The following is a 15,980-nucleotide window of genomic DNA, read 5'->3' as shown; positions in this document are numbered from 1 at the left end:
AATAAGAATTGATGGTTGGAGCAAGTGTGGAGGTGTGGAGTGTTTGCAATGTGTAATTGTAAACGTGTTGAAATGTCTAGTTGAAGAATACAATGAGACAAGGTGTAATAATACAAGAGAAAATGAAGGTATAATGGGATAGAAAGTTTAACGGTGTATCTGGAGAAATGTAATAAAAATGGAGGATAAAAATTGGTGGTTGGAGCAAGGTGTGGAGGTGTGGAGTGTGTGCAATGTGTGATTGTAAATATGGTATGTTGAAACGTTTAGTGGAAGAGTGCAATAAGACAAGGTGTAATAATACGAGAATGGAGGAAATAACAGATGGTGAGAAGAATGCAGGAATAACGGAATATTTGAAAAGAGTAGAGAGGAAGCTGAGTGAAGCCAGAGATAGATATTTAAGTAAAGTAGGATAAGCTATTGCGTGCAAGTAAGGTAGGACAACTTAGGAGATTTTGTATAAGATAGGAGATGTGAATGTAAATATTGGAACAAAGTCCATTTTGACGCAGCCAAAGTGGCTAAAATACCAACGAGAGAGAAACGATGGTATTATTCAAAATGGCCACCTTGCAGCAGCAATACAAGCTTACGAACGACGAGGCCAATCGGCTCCAAGGATGTTTCGAAAAGCTTTGCCAAGGAGTTCTTCGAGCTACTCAAATTTTTATATGTCTTAGAAACTATGTTCTCCAATTCTGACCACGGTTTGTAAATAATCGAATTTAAGTCCGGCTTACCGGATAATTAATCTTCGACTGAAATGAATTTTGAAACATTTTCCTGTAACTACACTTCACTTGTTTTTGCTTCGTAAGGTCGAGGGAAGTCTTGTTGGAAAAGCTATTTTTAATTTTACAGAGAGTAATCTGTCTCGCCACATATTTTTGATAGAATTTGGCCCCATTTTGAATACTTTTCTCATACAAATAAAGGCGTGTTACATCTCGAAGGACACCCCTCGGCAAAACAAGCACTAACTCTGTGGTCGACCAAATTCATATTCACTTACGAACTATTATAAACTGCGGTCAGAGTTAGAGAATATGGCGTGTGAAATTTCTCATTGAAATTTAGATAGTTCGAAGAACATCCTAAAACCAGCCTCTGAAATGTGTAACTGTGGAGACTGCACGCGATAGCCAATTGGCTGCGTCGTTTGCAATCCTTCATCGCTGTAAAAGGTGGCCATGTAGTATAAAATAATATTATTTTTCGTTTGCTGTTTAACTGTGCGAAGAAATTCTGATTAGTTAAAATGTGATAATGTTTCGCATATTTTACAATAGGCCGATACTTGTAACACAACTTACGGCAAGACTAGGTGAAAATGTTCATAGCTTAGGCTAATTGAGATGCACACGAAGCCCTCGAACATCACGACTTGCTCTTCCATAGATCTTTCGTTGGATCTCCGGTTACACTTATAATTATAATTAGAATTTTTGTGGGTTCGTGTAGGAAGAAACCTTGCCAATACTTTTGTAAATGAAAAACGAAAATTTATGCTTTTGCGACACGTTCGCAAAATAATTTTTCAATCATTGATGTTTCTTTTTTCTTTCCGTATTCGACATTTCTCAATTTGGATGGTCTGGAATTATTTTTTCAAAGTTAAGAGAATTACATAAAATCGTAAATAATTAATCCAAACGTTTCATGAAACGTTTTTAATACGAGTACCTTTCGGAAATTAACGTAACATTCGTTAATTCTACAGTGTGCGATTTGTTGAAATTGATTGCAGGTTTGTTTACCCAAAGGGATATGATTCCAGAAATATAAGAAAAATTAAATAAAAATCAATCTTAATTTTTGAATCATTTTTGTTTTAAAGAGACATTGACTTATGTGTGAAAAAATTATGATATAAAGTTATTGGTGTACAATCGAGATACCGATGCAAATACGTATCATAGAACCTAATTCAAAGAATCGAGTTTGGAAGTATTAATCGAACACACGAGTATAACATTGTTTCTTCATTTACAAATTTAAGATAAATTATATTGAAAAAAAAAATTTACTCGCACGAAGAGAATTATTATAATAATATTTGTTTAAAATACAAGTGAAACTCTTATCTGTCGTATATTATTGAAGTAATATAAGTTCGCATACCTAGTATTTAATAATCAAAACTGAATCTTTACTTGAAACTCCTTTTTTTGATAATGATTGACTCTTAGAATTGGTTCCTAGGACCGAGCACCAAAATGTTTGGTTATTATTCTCGAGATAAGTCTAATTATCCGAGACACATTATAACACTAATCTTCTACGCGTAAAAGACGATTAATCGTTCTAGAAAGCTCACAGAAAAAAGATATATGTATCTTCTTGGTAATAAAGTATCGCTAGTATAATTGAAAAGGCTGATAATTTATTGCTCCGATGAACCCACAATCCGTATATATATAAAATTAACTAAAAAAGTTCAAATATTTTGAAAAACATAGAGAAGAAGAGAAATTATAATTTTGATATACACTACTCTTAATTACACAAATAGAAATGTAATACTCGTGCTGCTGAAATAATACATGAATATTCAACTTTTAGATTCAACCTTGTAGATTAATAAATACCGCGTCAATTTTTGCAAAGGATCCAAATTACAAATTGAAAACGTTTAACAAAGTGCTTGAGCAGACTGATCGTTGTGGATTTAATTAAAGTGTTACAAATTGGAGATGTCGTTTTCAAATATTTTGCGCGATAAAATGAAAACAAATCGATATTTTATACGAGGAAACAATACTGTGGAAATATCAAGAGGCCCGTATAATTAATACCATTTGTCGAAAACACTTAACGATCGCATTTCGTACATTACAATATTACATCTAAGATATAGGAGAAATATTTGTCGCTGCATCGTCAGCAAACCTATACGAGATACAGAGGCTGCTTGCAGAATCGAGAGGGTGAGCCGGATGATGAAACGAAGCGATGATTGGCGGAAATGGAATAACTGATTCACCGATATTTCATAATTTCCTGTGTGCCGGTAATAACGAAGACGTCTCTCGTAACACCAAGGGCGCAATGCATCCAAGTTTCATTTTAATCTTACTCCTGAATAAGAGTAAACTTCCTTTGTTTCTTTCATTTTCAAAATGTCGCGAACAATTTTTCATAAACTTCAACTAATTGCTTCCAAACTTTAAAAAATATAAAACTATACACTTATCGAGTATATGATTAGAGATTGTTTCCAAGCTTTAAAAAATATAAAGCTATATATACTTATCGAGTATATGATTAGAGATTGTTTCCAAGTTTTAAAAAATATAAAGCTATATATTTATTGAGTATATGATTAGAGATTGTTTCCAAGTTTTAAAAAATATAAAGCTATATATTTATTGAGTATATGATTAGAGATTGTTTCCAAGCTTTAAAAAGTATAAAACTATATACTTATCGAATATATGATTAGAGATTGTTTCCAAGTTTTAAAAAATATAAAGCTATATATTTATTGAGTATATGATTAGAGATTGTTTCCAAGCTTTAAAAAATATAAAACTATATACTTATCGAGTATATGATTAGAGATTGTTTCCAAGCTTTAAAAAATATAAAACTATATACTTATCGAGTATATGATTAGAGATTGTTTCCAAGCTTTAAAAAATATAAAGCTATATACTTATCGAATATATGATTAGAGATTGTTTCCAAGTTTTAAAAAATATAAAGCTATATATTTATTGAGTATATGATTAGAGATTGTTTCCAAGCTTTAAAAAATATAAAACTATATACTTATCGAGTATATGATTAGAGATTGTTTCCAAGCTTTAAAAAATATAAAACTATATACCTATCTAGCATATGATTAGAGATTGTTTTCAAGTTTTAAAAAGAATAAAATTATGTACTTATAAATCTCACAGACTGAACTACTAGCATTTACTCCGTCTACGCATTATTATCTATAAATAATAAATTATAATTTCTACAAACGATAAATCATAAATAATAAATTTAAGAAGAAGTAAAATTCATGTTTTCTACCATGTGGCCAGTGTATTACGCCCGTATGAGTCTTCATAATATTGCAATTTCGTCTAATATTCCTCTCGCATGCGACAATATGGATAAATTTATTTCTCGTTATCGGGGAAGTGCCATAAACAACAGAAACTCTGGAATAGTCGTGCTCTGTGATTTGAACATATCGACTCCCACTGTTCAATTTTTTCTCGTTAAGTGAGAAACATACCCAGCAGCGATGGTTATTGTCGCAAGCATTGATCGAAATTCATCGAATGTATACTCGTAATTTCTAGGGAATCGCGACGATTCAGTGACACCGATCGTTGAAAACGCGTCCATCAATTCCTCTTCCTCCGATTCTTTTTCGCGAATCTTTCGACACGTTTGGTTTCATCGTAATATGCAACAATTCGAAAATTATGGACACATTTAAACGATAACACTTAAATATCTTCGTTGTTCACGGTTCTATGAAAAGACTGAAACTTTTTTCTAGAAAAGAACCCTTTGGAAGGGTAATAATAAAATTAATCCTTTTCCAAGGTTCTTTTTTGACGAAAATTTAAAATCATCGATATCTTTTTCAATATCATTGCAAAGCATATCTTCGTTGTTCACGGTTCTATGAAAAGACTGAAATTTTTTTCTAGGAAAGAACCCTTTGAAAGTGCACGTGTAATAATAAAATTAATCTTTTCCCAAAGTTCTTTTTTGACGAAAATTTAAAATCATCGATATCTTTTTCAATATCGTTGCCAAGCATACCTTCGTTGTTTATGGTTCTATGAAAAAACTGAAACTTTTTTCTAGAAAAGAACCCTTTGAAAGGGTAATAATAACATTAATCTTTTCCCAAAGTTCTATTTTTACGAAAATTTAAAATGATCGATATCTTTTTCAATATCGTTCCAAAGCATAAGAAACAAATCCAATAATCTTATAAACCATACTGTTCCAATTATCCATTAATATGTCGTAATGTTATCAAATAGTTACTACTCGATGAATTTGTATTAAAAGGTTTATTTACCTTATGATTATCGTAATTGAGACTGTTCATCGAAATGATCGTCTAAAAATGAAAATGTTCCTTTTTCACTATTCGTATGTCAGTCGAGACTCAAGTATCGTGAAAATGCGTTATATACGGTAGGAGGAAATTAATATGACTTTCATTTATGGTGAAACAGCAAACAATAATCAAGGCGAGCGGTGAGTCTATACAGTGGTAGATTTTCATCTCGTATTTGCTCCTCGTTACACGCATTCTCTATCATAATAAAACAGTTTAAGCAAAGCAGCAGAATGCACACTACAAAACGCAACAGGCGAAGAACCGTAACGCGTGAAGCGAAATGCAGTTAATGTTTTAAGTGCAGTCAGTGTCTTACGATCCGCGTACAAGTACGTGACAACTAGAGCGAGAAAGTGGTATTATCTTAACAAATCTACAACACCGATGGATACGAGACAAAGAATTATTACGGTATGCGCTTCGATCGGGTCACACGAGTGAGAAAATGCTGAAAAATCGTTCATAAAGAAATTTAATTCTAAACCCAAACGACCATCGTTTTTAACACACGTAACTTCAAATCGCGTGAATGAAATGAAAATATCTCGAGATCGAATGATCGAAACTGTATGGTTCATTAGACCGTAGGATTTGTTTCTTTTTTTATGCTCTACAAGGATATTGAAGAAAATATCGATGACCTTAAATATTCATAAAAAATGACCTTCGAAGAAGAATAATGCTACTCTTACACGTGCCCCTTCAAACGGTATAATTTTGTTACGATGAGTTTTTTATAAAATCACAAATAACGGAGATATTTAAATATTTCTATTTAAATGCTCCACCTTGTACGTTGTGTGTTGTAAATAAAATTTGATAATATTTAATAATCGATCGTATTGAATGATTTAGTACCGAACCTAATGGGCCCGGTTGAAACGATTAGTGAAACCCTAAAATTAAATTTAATTCGTCGAAAATTTATTTTTATTCGACGAAAGGATGTAATCGCGTCTTTGAATTTACTTATGTTCCTATATCAAATATTCGTGTCCACGAAAAGAATAAAATTACATGTATTATTAATTTCTTGAAAATAATAATCATACGTGTAGGTATGTAGATACATGTATAACAAGTGATTAAATACACCTGCAGATACGTGATAACGATGATTTTTTATTTAATGTCCGTGCGAATAAATTAAATATGAACTATAGACATTATTCGGAATATATAGTTGATCCATGTAATATACTTTATTCGTACACCTATACAAACATGGACTGTATTAACATTTATGTGACTGTATTAACAGAACTACCGACAGTGAACCTATTACCATTTGTATCAGACCAAATACGTATCTGCGAAATTCGGTGGGAAAAGGACAAGTTAATTTACAAGCACAATTAGTTGTCTATTTTGATAATAGTCCATGAATATTGTAGGAAAAGATACTGTTAATAGTCGAGTAATTTTAAAAAGAAGTTCGAAACAAGTCAAATTAACTCCTTTGGTAGTTCTATTGTTAAATAGGATTACTGTAATAACGTGTTAAAAATGTAGTAACGTATTTAAAAAAAATTTTGAACGAAGTTCCAATTGCATTCGGTTCAGATCACGTTCTGGAATGAAACATCGTTTGAAAATTGTTACTAAATTTAATTCGATTAAGTTTTACTCTTGGCTAAATAATTTGAATTGCAAACAAACTTTAAAACACATGTAAATTTAAAAAAAAAAATGTTAGTATACGTGACTGAAAAAGAATAAATTACGCAAACAACTTTCCTTCCATTTCGATATTCGATACATTTGTGTAAGTATAGATGCTGGAAGATATTTTGTACGAACGTGTCTATGTAATGTTGAAAAATTGCAATTACTCAATTTCGCGAATGTAGGTTTTTTTTAGTATTAAACAAGGATAGGTTGAATCCCAATTTGCAAACAATCGTTGCTCCATTAAATCGGATTTCGCAGCGCGAGAGAGAACTCGGAGAGATTAAAAAATTGTCGGCGTAACAGTCACGAAAGACGTAGATAAGAGAATAGGTTGCTATAACAATGGACGCCGTGAACAAATTATTCAGGGTATTTCTATCGATCTTTTAGTCACTCTCGAACCGAACTCTCGGTTCGAAGACTTAACAGCACGCTACATTCGGTCATAATACAATCTGTGTAATGCGTTATTTATTAACGAATTTGTTTTCCAGTTCTGAAGTAAAACAAAAGAATTCTTTTTTCTCGGACTCTCTTAAAGTTCGAAGTATGAGAAACATAATCGTTAAACGGTAAATTTATATTCTAGTGGAACTCGAAAAATTGACGAAGTTGTAGGGCTTTCAACCGAATTTTTTCTATTTTTCTAATAGTAGACAACAAACATCAAGGACAAACTTTCGAAACATTTACCAAGCTCGTTCGCGTGATACTTTATTCGTAGACGAATGTAAAGTAAATGTCCCTTTATCGCTCCTATTAAAATAAATTCTACATTTGTGAAGAGTTTTCTTTATCATTGGAAAAAGTCACAAAAGATCCAAAAATTAAATTTCTCTTAGAATGCCACCTTATCAATTTTCTAGCTTTTTTTATTTCTTTTAATTCAGACAATGATCACACTTGCACGGATTAAGATTCTATTTTATTTTTACTTCGATGTTCGAGACAAGATTTGTCGTCTCAAGTGTAAAAACAATTTTTTTTAGACACTTGAGAACGTTCCTGTGGCTTGGTGCAATATAATTAAATATGTGTATACAGAAAATTTGAAATCTGTAAAAATTAAAATTTTCTCCGCAAAAAGTCCCAAAAATCGTCCAATTTTTGGTCGAGAATTATAAAATGCCGTACGAATCGATAGCATATTTAATAACAATTGAACGTCGAACAATCTAGAATGATCGATTTTTCGGAGTCAACGACAATAAGATATTATAAATATTATCAACGTCTATTATTTTTCTGCAATTTCGTTAAAGTATTTAAGCAATTATTACCAATCAATAAACAACGAAGAATATAAACTTTTCGAAATAGATTTTTATATCGTACTATATGTTGTATCAAATCAGCCCATAAGTTTACGCGCATATTTATTATATACATATCAATGTCACGTTGATTTCGTGTCGAACGTTTTTATTCTTCAATCCTAATTTTCTTAATACTTTTTTTTATTTTTTCAGTTTTGCTATTTTATTCTCAACGTATGTTTAAATCGTACGTGAACTAAAACCAATAAAAGATGGACACTGTTGATTATAAATACGAACGAAAGATTTTATATGTGTATTTCGTTTGCAAACAATGGAAATACTAGAACTGCGACGAAAGATAATTAACAACGTTTGTAATGTTAAAGTTATTAACATCAGGAATGATTCAAAAGATGCAAGAGCGGAGACAATAATTTGGAGCAGTAATTCCCAACGTAAGGAATTTAATTGCACAATTCCATTGCGGACAACGTGAAACATTGAACGCTGAGTTAGTAAAAAAACGGTCGACGTCAACCAACCGAAAGAAGTTTTACTTAACCGTGATAATGAACGTTATCATACTGTGCAAACAACACTCTGGAAATATAAAAAGTTTAATTGGGTAGTTCTCCCTCGTACTTCGTTCTTTCCAGATATTGTCGGAAGAGATTACCATCTGTTTCGCGTTGTAAACAATTATTTAACGAGAACAGAATTTTTGATCTCTGACAAAAAGGTCGATTCTTCTTTCTTTGTATATTTTTAAAAATAAATATTCTCGAGAACGTATCATCTATGTTTTATTGCAAAATTCGAAAAATTAACGACTCTATGGAACATTTGAGCGACAAACCTATAGAAAAACAAGAACAAAAACTTGTTCCGGGAAAACAATATACACCGCGCTAAACTACATCACACAAGGTATACACGTGTCTACTAATTTTTATTTCGGTTTAAAATACAAAGAACGCTCCATTTTTTGCCCAAAATACTAAACTGTTTCCTTCTTGTACTAATATACAGCACCTTGAGAATTTTCAAATTTTTCAAGAATGATTTTTTCGTTCAACGCGTTAGTACTACCGTGTTTCTAAGACTCCGGGGAATATTTCAAAAGACATTACTCTCAATGTTGACTCAATTACGTTGCAACGGTACTCTAACAATTGCCCTCGAGGAATAAATAATCTTTTCATCCAATATTGTTTTTACATCTTACAGCGAGTGCAGCTGGTACCATTTCCATAATAAAAAAAAAGAAGAAAAAAACTCAACAGAAATATCCACGCAGTGTCTGAATACATTAATAAGAAAATCGAGTTTTCTTCAGCAATGGTATTCAGAGCGTGCCTATAATACGGAGCGTAACGAAGCGAACTGCATCGATGATTAACTAAAAATAATCTGTTTTTCCTGGTTTCCGCTAAAAGTTTCCAAGACAAATACGCGCGAAGTTGTGAACCGATCGGTTACACAGCAACGTCATTGCGCGACGTTTGTAATTAACTTTTGTATCTTGGACTCGCGCGAAATCTGTAGCGACACCAGCCATGACCATTAACGGGATGACCTTTCGGTAAAAAGTTCAAGAATTTTTTATAAAATGCATAATATTTTATGTAAAAAAAAAACTTACAATAATACCATTCCCAAAGTATTCGCGCGTTTATTATTTCGAATAATGTGCAGGGCCCAAGGTCACGTACCCTGGAGAGCATTAGTTCATTAATGTGTTAACTTTTCGAGGCACGCTAAATGTGTGAAACGATACGAAATAACTAAAACTAAAAAAAAAGACAGATGAATTAGATATTTAATTATGAGATGGAATATTAACAGCCTCACTGGGAAATTTGTATGGAGTTATTTTAAATTTTCATGGCGGGTTGCTAAATATCACACCGTGCACGTCGGTGTATTGACACTAGATTTACCAACCGGTCAAAATGACTGGTTCCAACTGCTTTCGCAATGAAAATTACTTTAAATTTCCTAGCATGTTTTCCGGTGATTTTTCTAGTTATGACTTTTCTATTCTACACACGTGATCAATTTTATAAATTCTTCTTCTTCCTCGGTGAAAGTTTTTCTTTTTTAGATACATATGAGATATATATCTTAATATTTCGAAATCTGACGGTACTTTTAGTGTTAAAAAGGTGGGACGATTCTTAACTCACTGTACCCCAAAAGAAGGCGCACGTTGAGTTAACATAATTGAGACATTTCTTAACTAACAATGACCTCGAAGAGTCAAAGCATCGCGTGCATATATAGAGACCAGATCATTCTTACCTTCGATCAAAAACGATTCCAACTGCTTTTATAATGAAAATTACTTTAAATTCCATAGCATGTTTTCCAAAGACGTTACGACTTTTCTATTCTACATACGTGATCAATTTGATAAATTTCTCATTTTCCTCGGTGATTGTTTTTCTTTTTTAGATACAACGAGATCTAATATTCCCTATTAGAATTGATAAAATTGATCACGTGTGTAGAATAGAAAAGTCATAACTAGAAAAATGATCGGAAAAGAAGATATGAAATTTAAAGTAATTTTCATTATAAAAGCAGTTGGAACCAGTCATTTTGAAATCTGACGGTAGTTCTAGCGTTAAAAAGATGGGACAATTCTTAACTCACTGTACCCCAAAAGGTGTACGTTGAGTTAACATAATTGAGACATTTCTCAACTGACAATGACCTCGAAGAGTCAAAGAATCGCGTGCACACAGAGAGAGAGAAAATTTTCCTTACCTTCGACCGAATACGGTGTTGTACAATGCACCGGCATAGTTCCCGGTTGTTCATCCGTTCCGTTGCATTAGCAGCTCCTCGAACGACTCGGATGCACCGACACTTCCTCCCTTTCAGTCTCTCATTCTCTCGTTGGAACGATACCGGCGATTATCGGTGTACGCCGGTGTGTTGCACGTCGCCGATCGATTCGATCCCCCGTGTTTCCGTTACCTGTACGAAACGAAAGTGCTTAATGAGAAGCGCGTCGACGAGCTTCGGAAGTTCGAGGACGACAGGGCGCTCGCAAACGACGAAACACGGGGCACGCTGCATCGCGTTATAGGATCTCGTACTCTCAACTGGATAATCTCTTGTCTGTCGTTAACGGCAATCGAGGAACTCGTTTTTTTTTTCCCACTCTACCCTGTTATTCGTCGCTTCGCTCCGCCCGCCCCACCTCCCACCCCCCCTCGCCGTTCGCTCCTCTTCGTCCCTTCTCTAGTTCCCTATAACCCTCGGTACTCTTTAACCGCCTCCGTGTTTCTCTGTCCCCCGTCATTTTTCCCTCTATAACGCTGTCTCACTCTTTTCCGGAATATTGAAGCGATCGCTTGACGAGTGCGAATTAAGTGCTCTCTCGACGCGATTCAGCACGATCTGAACGATACTCGTTACTCTTGTCTTCCTTTTTATCTCGCGTGCGCGCGGTGCCGGGATTCTGTTGAATTCAGTCGGGTCCCGCGTGTATCGAATAGACGACATCGGTAGTCTCCGTAGGGTACGTTCGAACGATTCACGAATTATGCATTCGCGAGGAATTTTTGGTACGTCGCGCGGTAATTTACGTTTCAGAGGGATCGTTTATTGAAACCGGACTCGAAACCGACGAAATTATTCGGTGCTCGCGTTTATTTTGTACGAACGAGTCATCGAAGACTTGGTCCACGTTTATTGTATATATGTATATTGATATAATATACATATATACAATATGTAAGAATTTTATATTTAATAAGATTTTTTATATTTGTCCCAATTCGTACGAAGTGTAACTTAAAGATCGTAAACCGTAAGAAAGCGATAAATATTGGGTTGTTCGGAAAGTCATTTCGTTTTCCAAAATGGATAATGTATAATTTAATAAAATGTTTATACACTCTAAAAAATCGTGTTTCATTTTCTCAAAAAAAAAAAAAAAAAAAAAAAAAAAACGAAATGACTTTTCGAAGAACCTAATAGAATTTAATTTAATAATTGTACTTTATACGTCCGAGAGACTTTTACATCTTCAATGGATTGGCGTGACTCTCCCGATAAAAACAAGTCCAAACACGGTGCTTTTCGAATTAGTTTTAATTGTAGTTGAATGTTTTTTTAAAAATGATCCGTACAACGTGTAATTAAAAACAAGTCGTATTTGGATTCATTTTCATCGAGAAAACTTTACCGATCCATATTCTAATTGAAATCAAAACTTACATAAATAAAATTTACTCGTGTTTATTTATAGACTTGTCTCGTATTGAATACAACTACTTTGCTCAATACTCATGACACGTCTTATTTTTACATTACTTTCCGTTTTATTGCTTTACAAGAAATTTTTATTCTTAATTTACACTTGTACATTTCGATTTTCGCGATATATAACAAGTCAAAATGTACAAATGTAAATCAAAAATAAAAATTACTTAGAAATAAGTAACACGCAAAGTAATGTAAAAATATACAATATACATATATAAATTTTTTTTTTCGTATTATCAAAGATCATTTTGAATTTGTAATGTCGAAGATAACCACAAGCACACGATTGGAAAGGTTGAACAAAAATCAATGGCTTGTCACAATTACATCGTTCGTCGATGAATGTCATACCGCAAGCTAGATTCCTAACAATTATAACAAATTTTATTTCTCATTAACGTCTCGAAAGCAGATACTGGTACAACATCGTTTCGAAGCTTCGATCACCGAGCACATGTAATGCTAGACTCGCTCGTTGTTACTTTGTCTCGCTCACTCTCGTTGTATCTCGTTCGTTTTCCTCATTAGACAATAACACGCGAGGTTCGTTCTCGGCTTGAAATAAAAATCTCTGGCTACCTTGCGAACTGGCAATTCCCGATATTGTCCCTCGAATGCAGCGATTACTATACTTTACTTCGATAATGTAAAACACGAAGGCAACGAGATGTTAACGACGCCCGAGGCTCGAGGAGAATTTAAAGGTTACGTTTCGAGTTTGTACACTCGCGTCGGCGCGATCTGTTGCCCGACGTTTCCAAGTGACGACCAACGAGAGTTCTTCCTCTCAGTCTCTGTTGTTCCCACTCGATGGTACTTGATCCCCAGGAATGCTAAGTACTCGACGGACAGCTGTGCTTTGCCAATTAAACCGATCGATCGATCGCGATCGGTAACGGTTTCGTTACCTGTCGGTATCGACGATGTTTTTATTTTCGAGCATCAATCCCGACCGATCAAATGTATCGTACAATCGTATTCCCGAAGTACAAGTACATTTTCCGAATAAAATGTTGCCTCGAAATCAAAAGATAACCTTCAATTTCGACAATTTTGGAAACTTCATCGAAATGGATGTTTCTAATTTTCAGAGACACCGGTTTGAATCGTTAACTCGAGAGATGTTCGTCTTATCTAGCACGTGCACGAACGAACCGTATAACGAAGCAATGATCGTTTTCAAGTAGGATGCCGTTACCTGCGCCAGCTCGCAAGAAATCGCAATGTGGATCAGGCGTAATTAGTACGTCGCATCGAGACATTATTACAATCTCTCGAAACTACGCATTTCCGACGATTATACGATCTTTAATTACAATCGTTGAAAAAAATCCAAAAAGTGTCGAGTTAACCGAAACGTCTCCTCGAGAGGAAAATATTCACATCGAAGGGGTTGAATACTTTTATAAAATTTTCTGACAATCTCTCGACAATTGTATAACCTTCAATTACGATCGTGAAAAAGAATCGAAAAACGATCGAACTAGCCAAAGTATCGTTTACGAGTTAAAAATATGCTAAAAATGTTGAACGTTTTCATCTAAAATGTTACCGTTTCGAAACTAAACACATACATATATTTGTTATTGTTTTAATGTGCATTGGTTGCGATATACGAAAACACGAAAGAACGAACGTTAAAACTTCCGACTTCCAGAAAATAAGCGAAGGAGAATATTCTATCGTTTTTCCGTGCATTTCGTTAAAAAGATCGATAAAGTTAATTACAGAGTTCGACATTCTTCTTCGTAACTGCGTTATCGCGTACTCTGCACAACACGAACTTCCGTACACTCTTCGTTGTTATCACGCTGTCAGACACCGTTCTACACCGCTGACTGTCATCACGGATGATCTCGGAATAAGCCTACAGGAAGTGATTTACGGCGAGTCAATCGACTACTTTTACCTCACGCTTCTCGTTTCGGCGATGTCGTCCTTTCTCCGGCACCGAAATAGGTCGAACCGCGATTCGGCATCGGCTCGACGACATATCGAGTTTTGATAAACCATACCACGGACGATATTTACCGTTTTCGTCGTTTCGACTTAATTACCCCGATCGTGCGATAAACCTTTCTCTTGGCACTTTCCAGACGCTCGAACGCGTTGAACGAGTGTCAATCACGGCGCGTAGTAACGTTAAAAAGTTCTAATATTCTCCGTTCCTCGCATCGAGTATTTCTCCAAATTCCGACGCGCAGCTGATTTCAGCCAATACGTTCGACGAATAAAAGTATCCGTTTCGTTCGTTCGAGGAACCGTACTCTCCCACGATCGACTAATAAGAATTGAACGCGCAATGAACTTGCACGGTGTACTTACATCGAGAAGGGAAGCCGAGTAGCACGGAGGAGTCCTGCGTATCTTTTAAATGCACCAACGGATCACGCGTACAACTCCGTTACATCAACTGATCACATACTTTCTCCGGCGCGACCTCTCGCATCTGTCACCCCAACAATGTACCACCCTTCTCGCTCGCGGGGAACGACGTGTCGTCGCCAGAAACACCATTAGCCGGGAGGACGTGGATCGGTCATCGCCTGGTTTCGCGTAGTCGTACCCGACGTCGATCTCGCTTTCGTACGTGCTGGCTGAGGCGCGTGGACCACGCGAATTGATTCCAGCCGCCGACGCGAGATCTCGCGCTCTCGAATCCAGCACGTCTCGCGCGTATCTCGTCTCACCGCGACAATCGATAAAAGTCACCTCTCTCCCTCTCCGGACCACCCCACCCCATGCCACCCTGTAACGACTATCCTTCTCTCTCTTTCGATCTCTTGGTCCGCGTGTTCCTTCTCGATCGCGGGCCGGTCGAGGACGAAACCGTTTCACCGTCGCACGGGAAATTGGGCGATACGCGAATATCTTCGTCGGTAGGTGGCCAATAGTAGCGCGAGCAACGACGGCTCAGCTGGCAGCAGCGCGTCTCTTTGCGCGTACACGCGTGGACCGAGCACAGCGGGCGGTTCAGCAACCACCGATCGATGATACGTTCATCAGGATTCACCTTGGGCGCATATTCGAGCCTCGCCGAGATTCTCCGCTTCCGCGCGGCACCGTTTGGCTCGCCAGCGGTTCGCTCTGTGCCGCACAGCGTTGCGACGTCGTACGGCGTCGTTTCCCGTGGGAGCCACGTTCCACGCGACAACGCGTTGCGGGTGTTGCGTATTTCGAGACCGCCGAAAAAAGATCGCGCTCGCCGCGACGTATCCGGGAGAAAGACGGTGGATTGACGAACCTTTCGCGAAGAGAAGGGTGGGGGGTTAGACGAGGTTCGGGTTAAAGAGAAGGAGACGGATAGGAAGAGAGCGAGACGAGCTTCGCGTCCGAGAGTAACGGAGAGGGTGGATGTTTGTGATTTAGCTGGAGAAGAAACGAAGACGAGGCGATAGGAAGGAAAGAGAACGGAGAAGGGTAGCGACTGATTATACGCGTGGGAGGGGAGAGGGGGAAAGATCGAGAAGAGAGCACGGGAGATGAACGCAGATGAGGATGAAGGGTGGTAGAGAGGATACCGCGTCGAACGCGGGGAACGAAAAGACGAAATAAAGGGACACGAGGGAGCGTGCTCTTATTGACGAAGGGCAGGGACTCCGCCCTTCTGTCGAGAGTTAAACTCACGTCTGCGCCTCCTTTTTTTTTTTTTTTTTTTTTTCCACCGGAGCGGGCCACGCGCGCCGAAA

The 15,980-nt window shown here is 36.4% G+C and overlaps 1 protein-coding gene across 7 annotated transcripts in view; it reads right to left on the bottom strand.

Annotated features, from left to right (window-relative positions):
- Alk (Anaplastic lymphoma kinase) overlaps nucleotides 1-15,477 on the bottom strand; it is a 46,077-nt gene extending 30,600 nt beyond the window's left edge. For 3 of the 7 annotated variants that reach the window (XM_076320403.1, XM_076320407.1, XM_076320401.1), the window contains exons 1-2: nucleotides 14,617-15,477; nucleotides 10,783-10,995 (exon numbers count right to left, since the gene is read on the bottom strand). Coding sequence is in view for 1 of the 7 variants with exons in the window: in XM_076320407.1 (XP_076176522.1) it covers nucleotides 10,783-10,819 (37 nt within the window). In the remaining 6 variants the exon portion in view is untranslated. Of the gene's footprint in view, nucleotides 1-10,782; nucleotides 10,996-12,870; nucleotides 12,978-14,616 lie in introns of those variants that run through there. The other 4 variants (XM_076320405.1, XM_076320404.1, XM_076320406.1 and 1 more) reach the window with 2 other exon arrangements.
- Nucleotides 15,478-15,980: the final 503 nt, after the last annotated feature.

The sequence above is a fragment of the Ptiloglossa arizonensis genome, chromosome 9 (assembly GCF_051014685.1).
Source record: "Ptiloglossa arizonensis isolate GNS036 chromosome 9, iyPtiAriz1_principal, whole genome shotgun sequence".
NCBI lineage: Eukaryota > Metazoa > Arthropoda > Insecta > Hymenoptera > Colletidae > Ptiloglossa > Ptiloglossa arizonensis.
The sequence above is the reverse complement of the archived record's forward strand: the minus strand, read 5'-3'. Positions and strand labels throughout refer to the sequence as shown.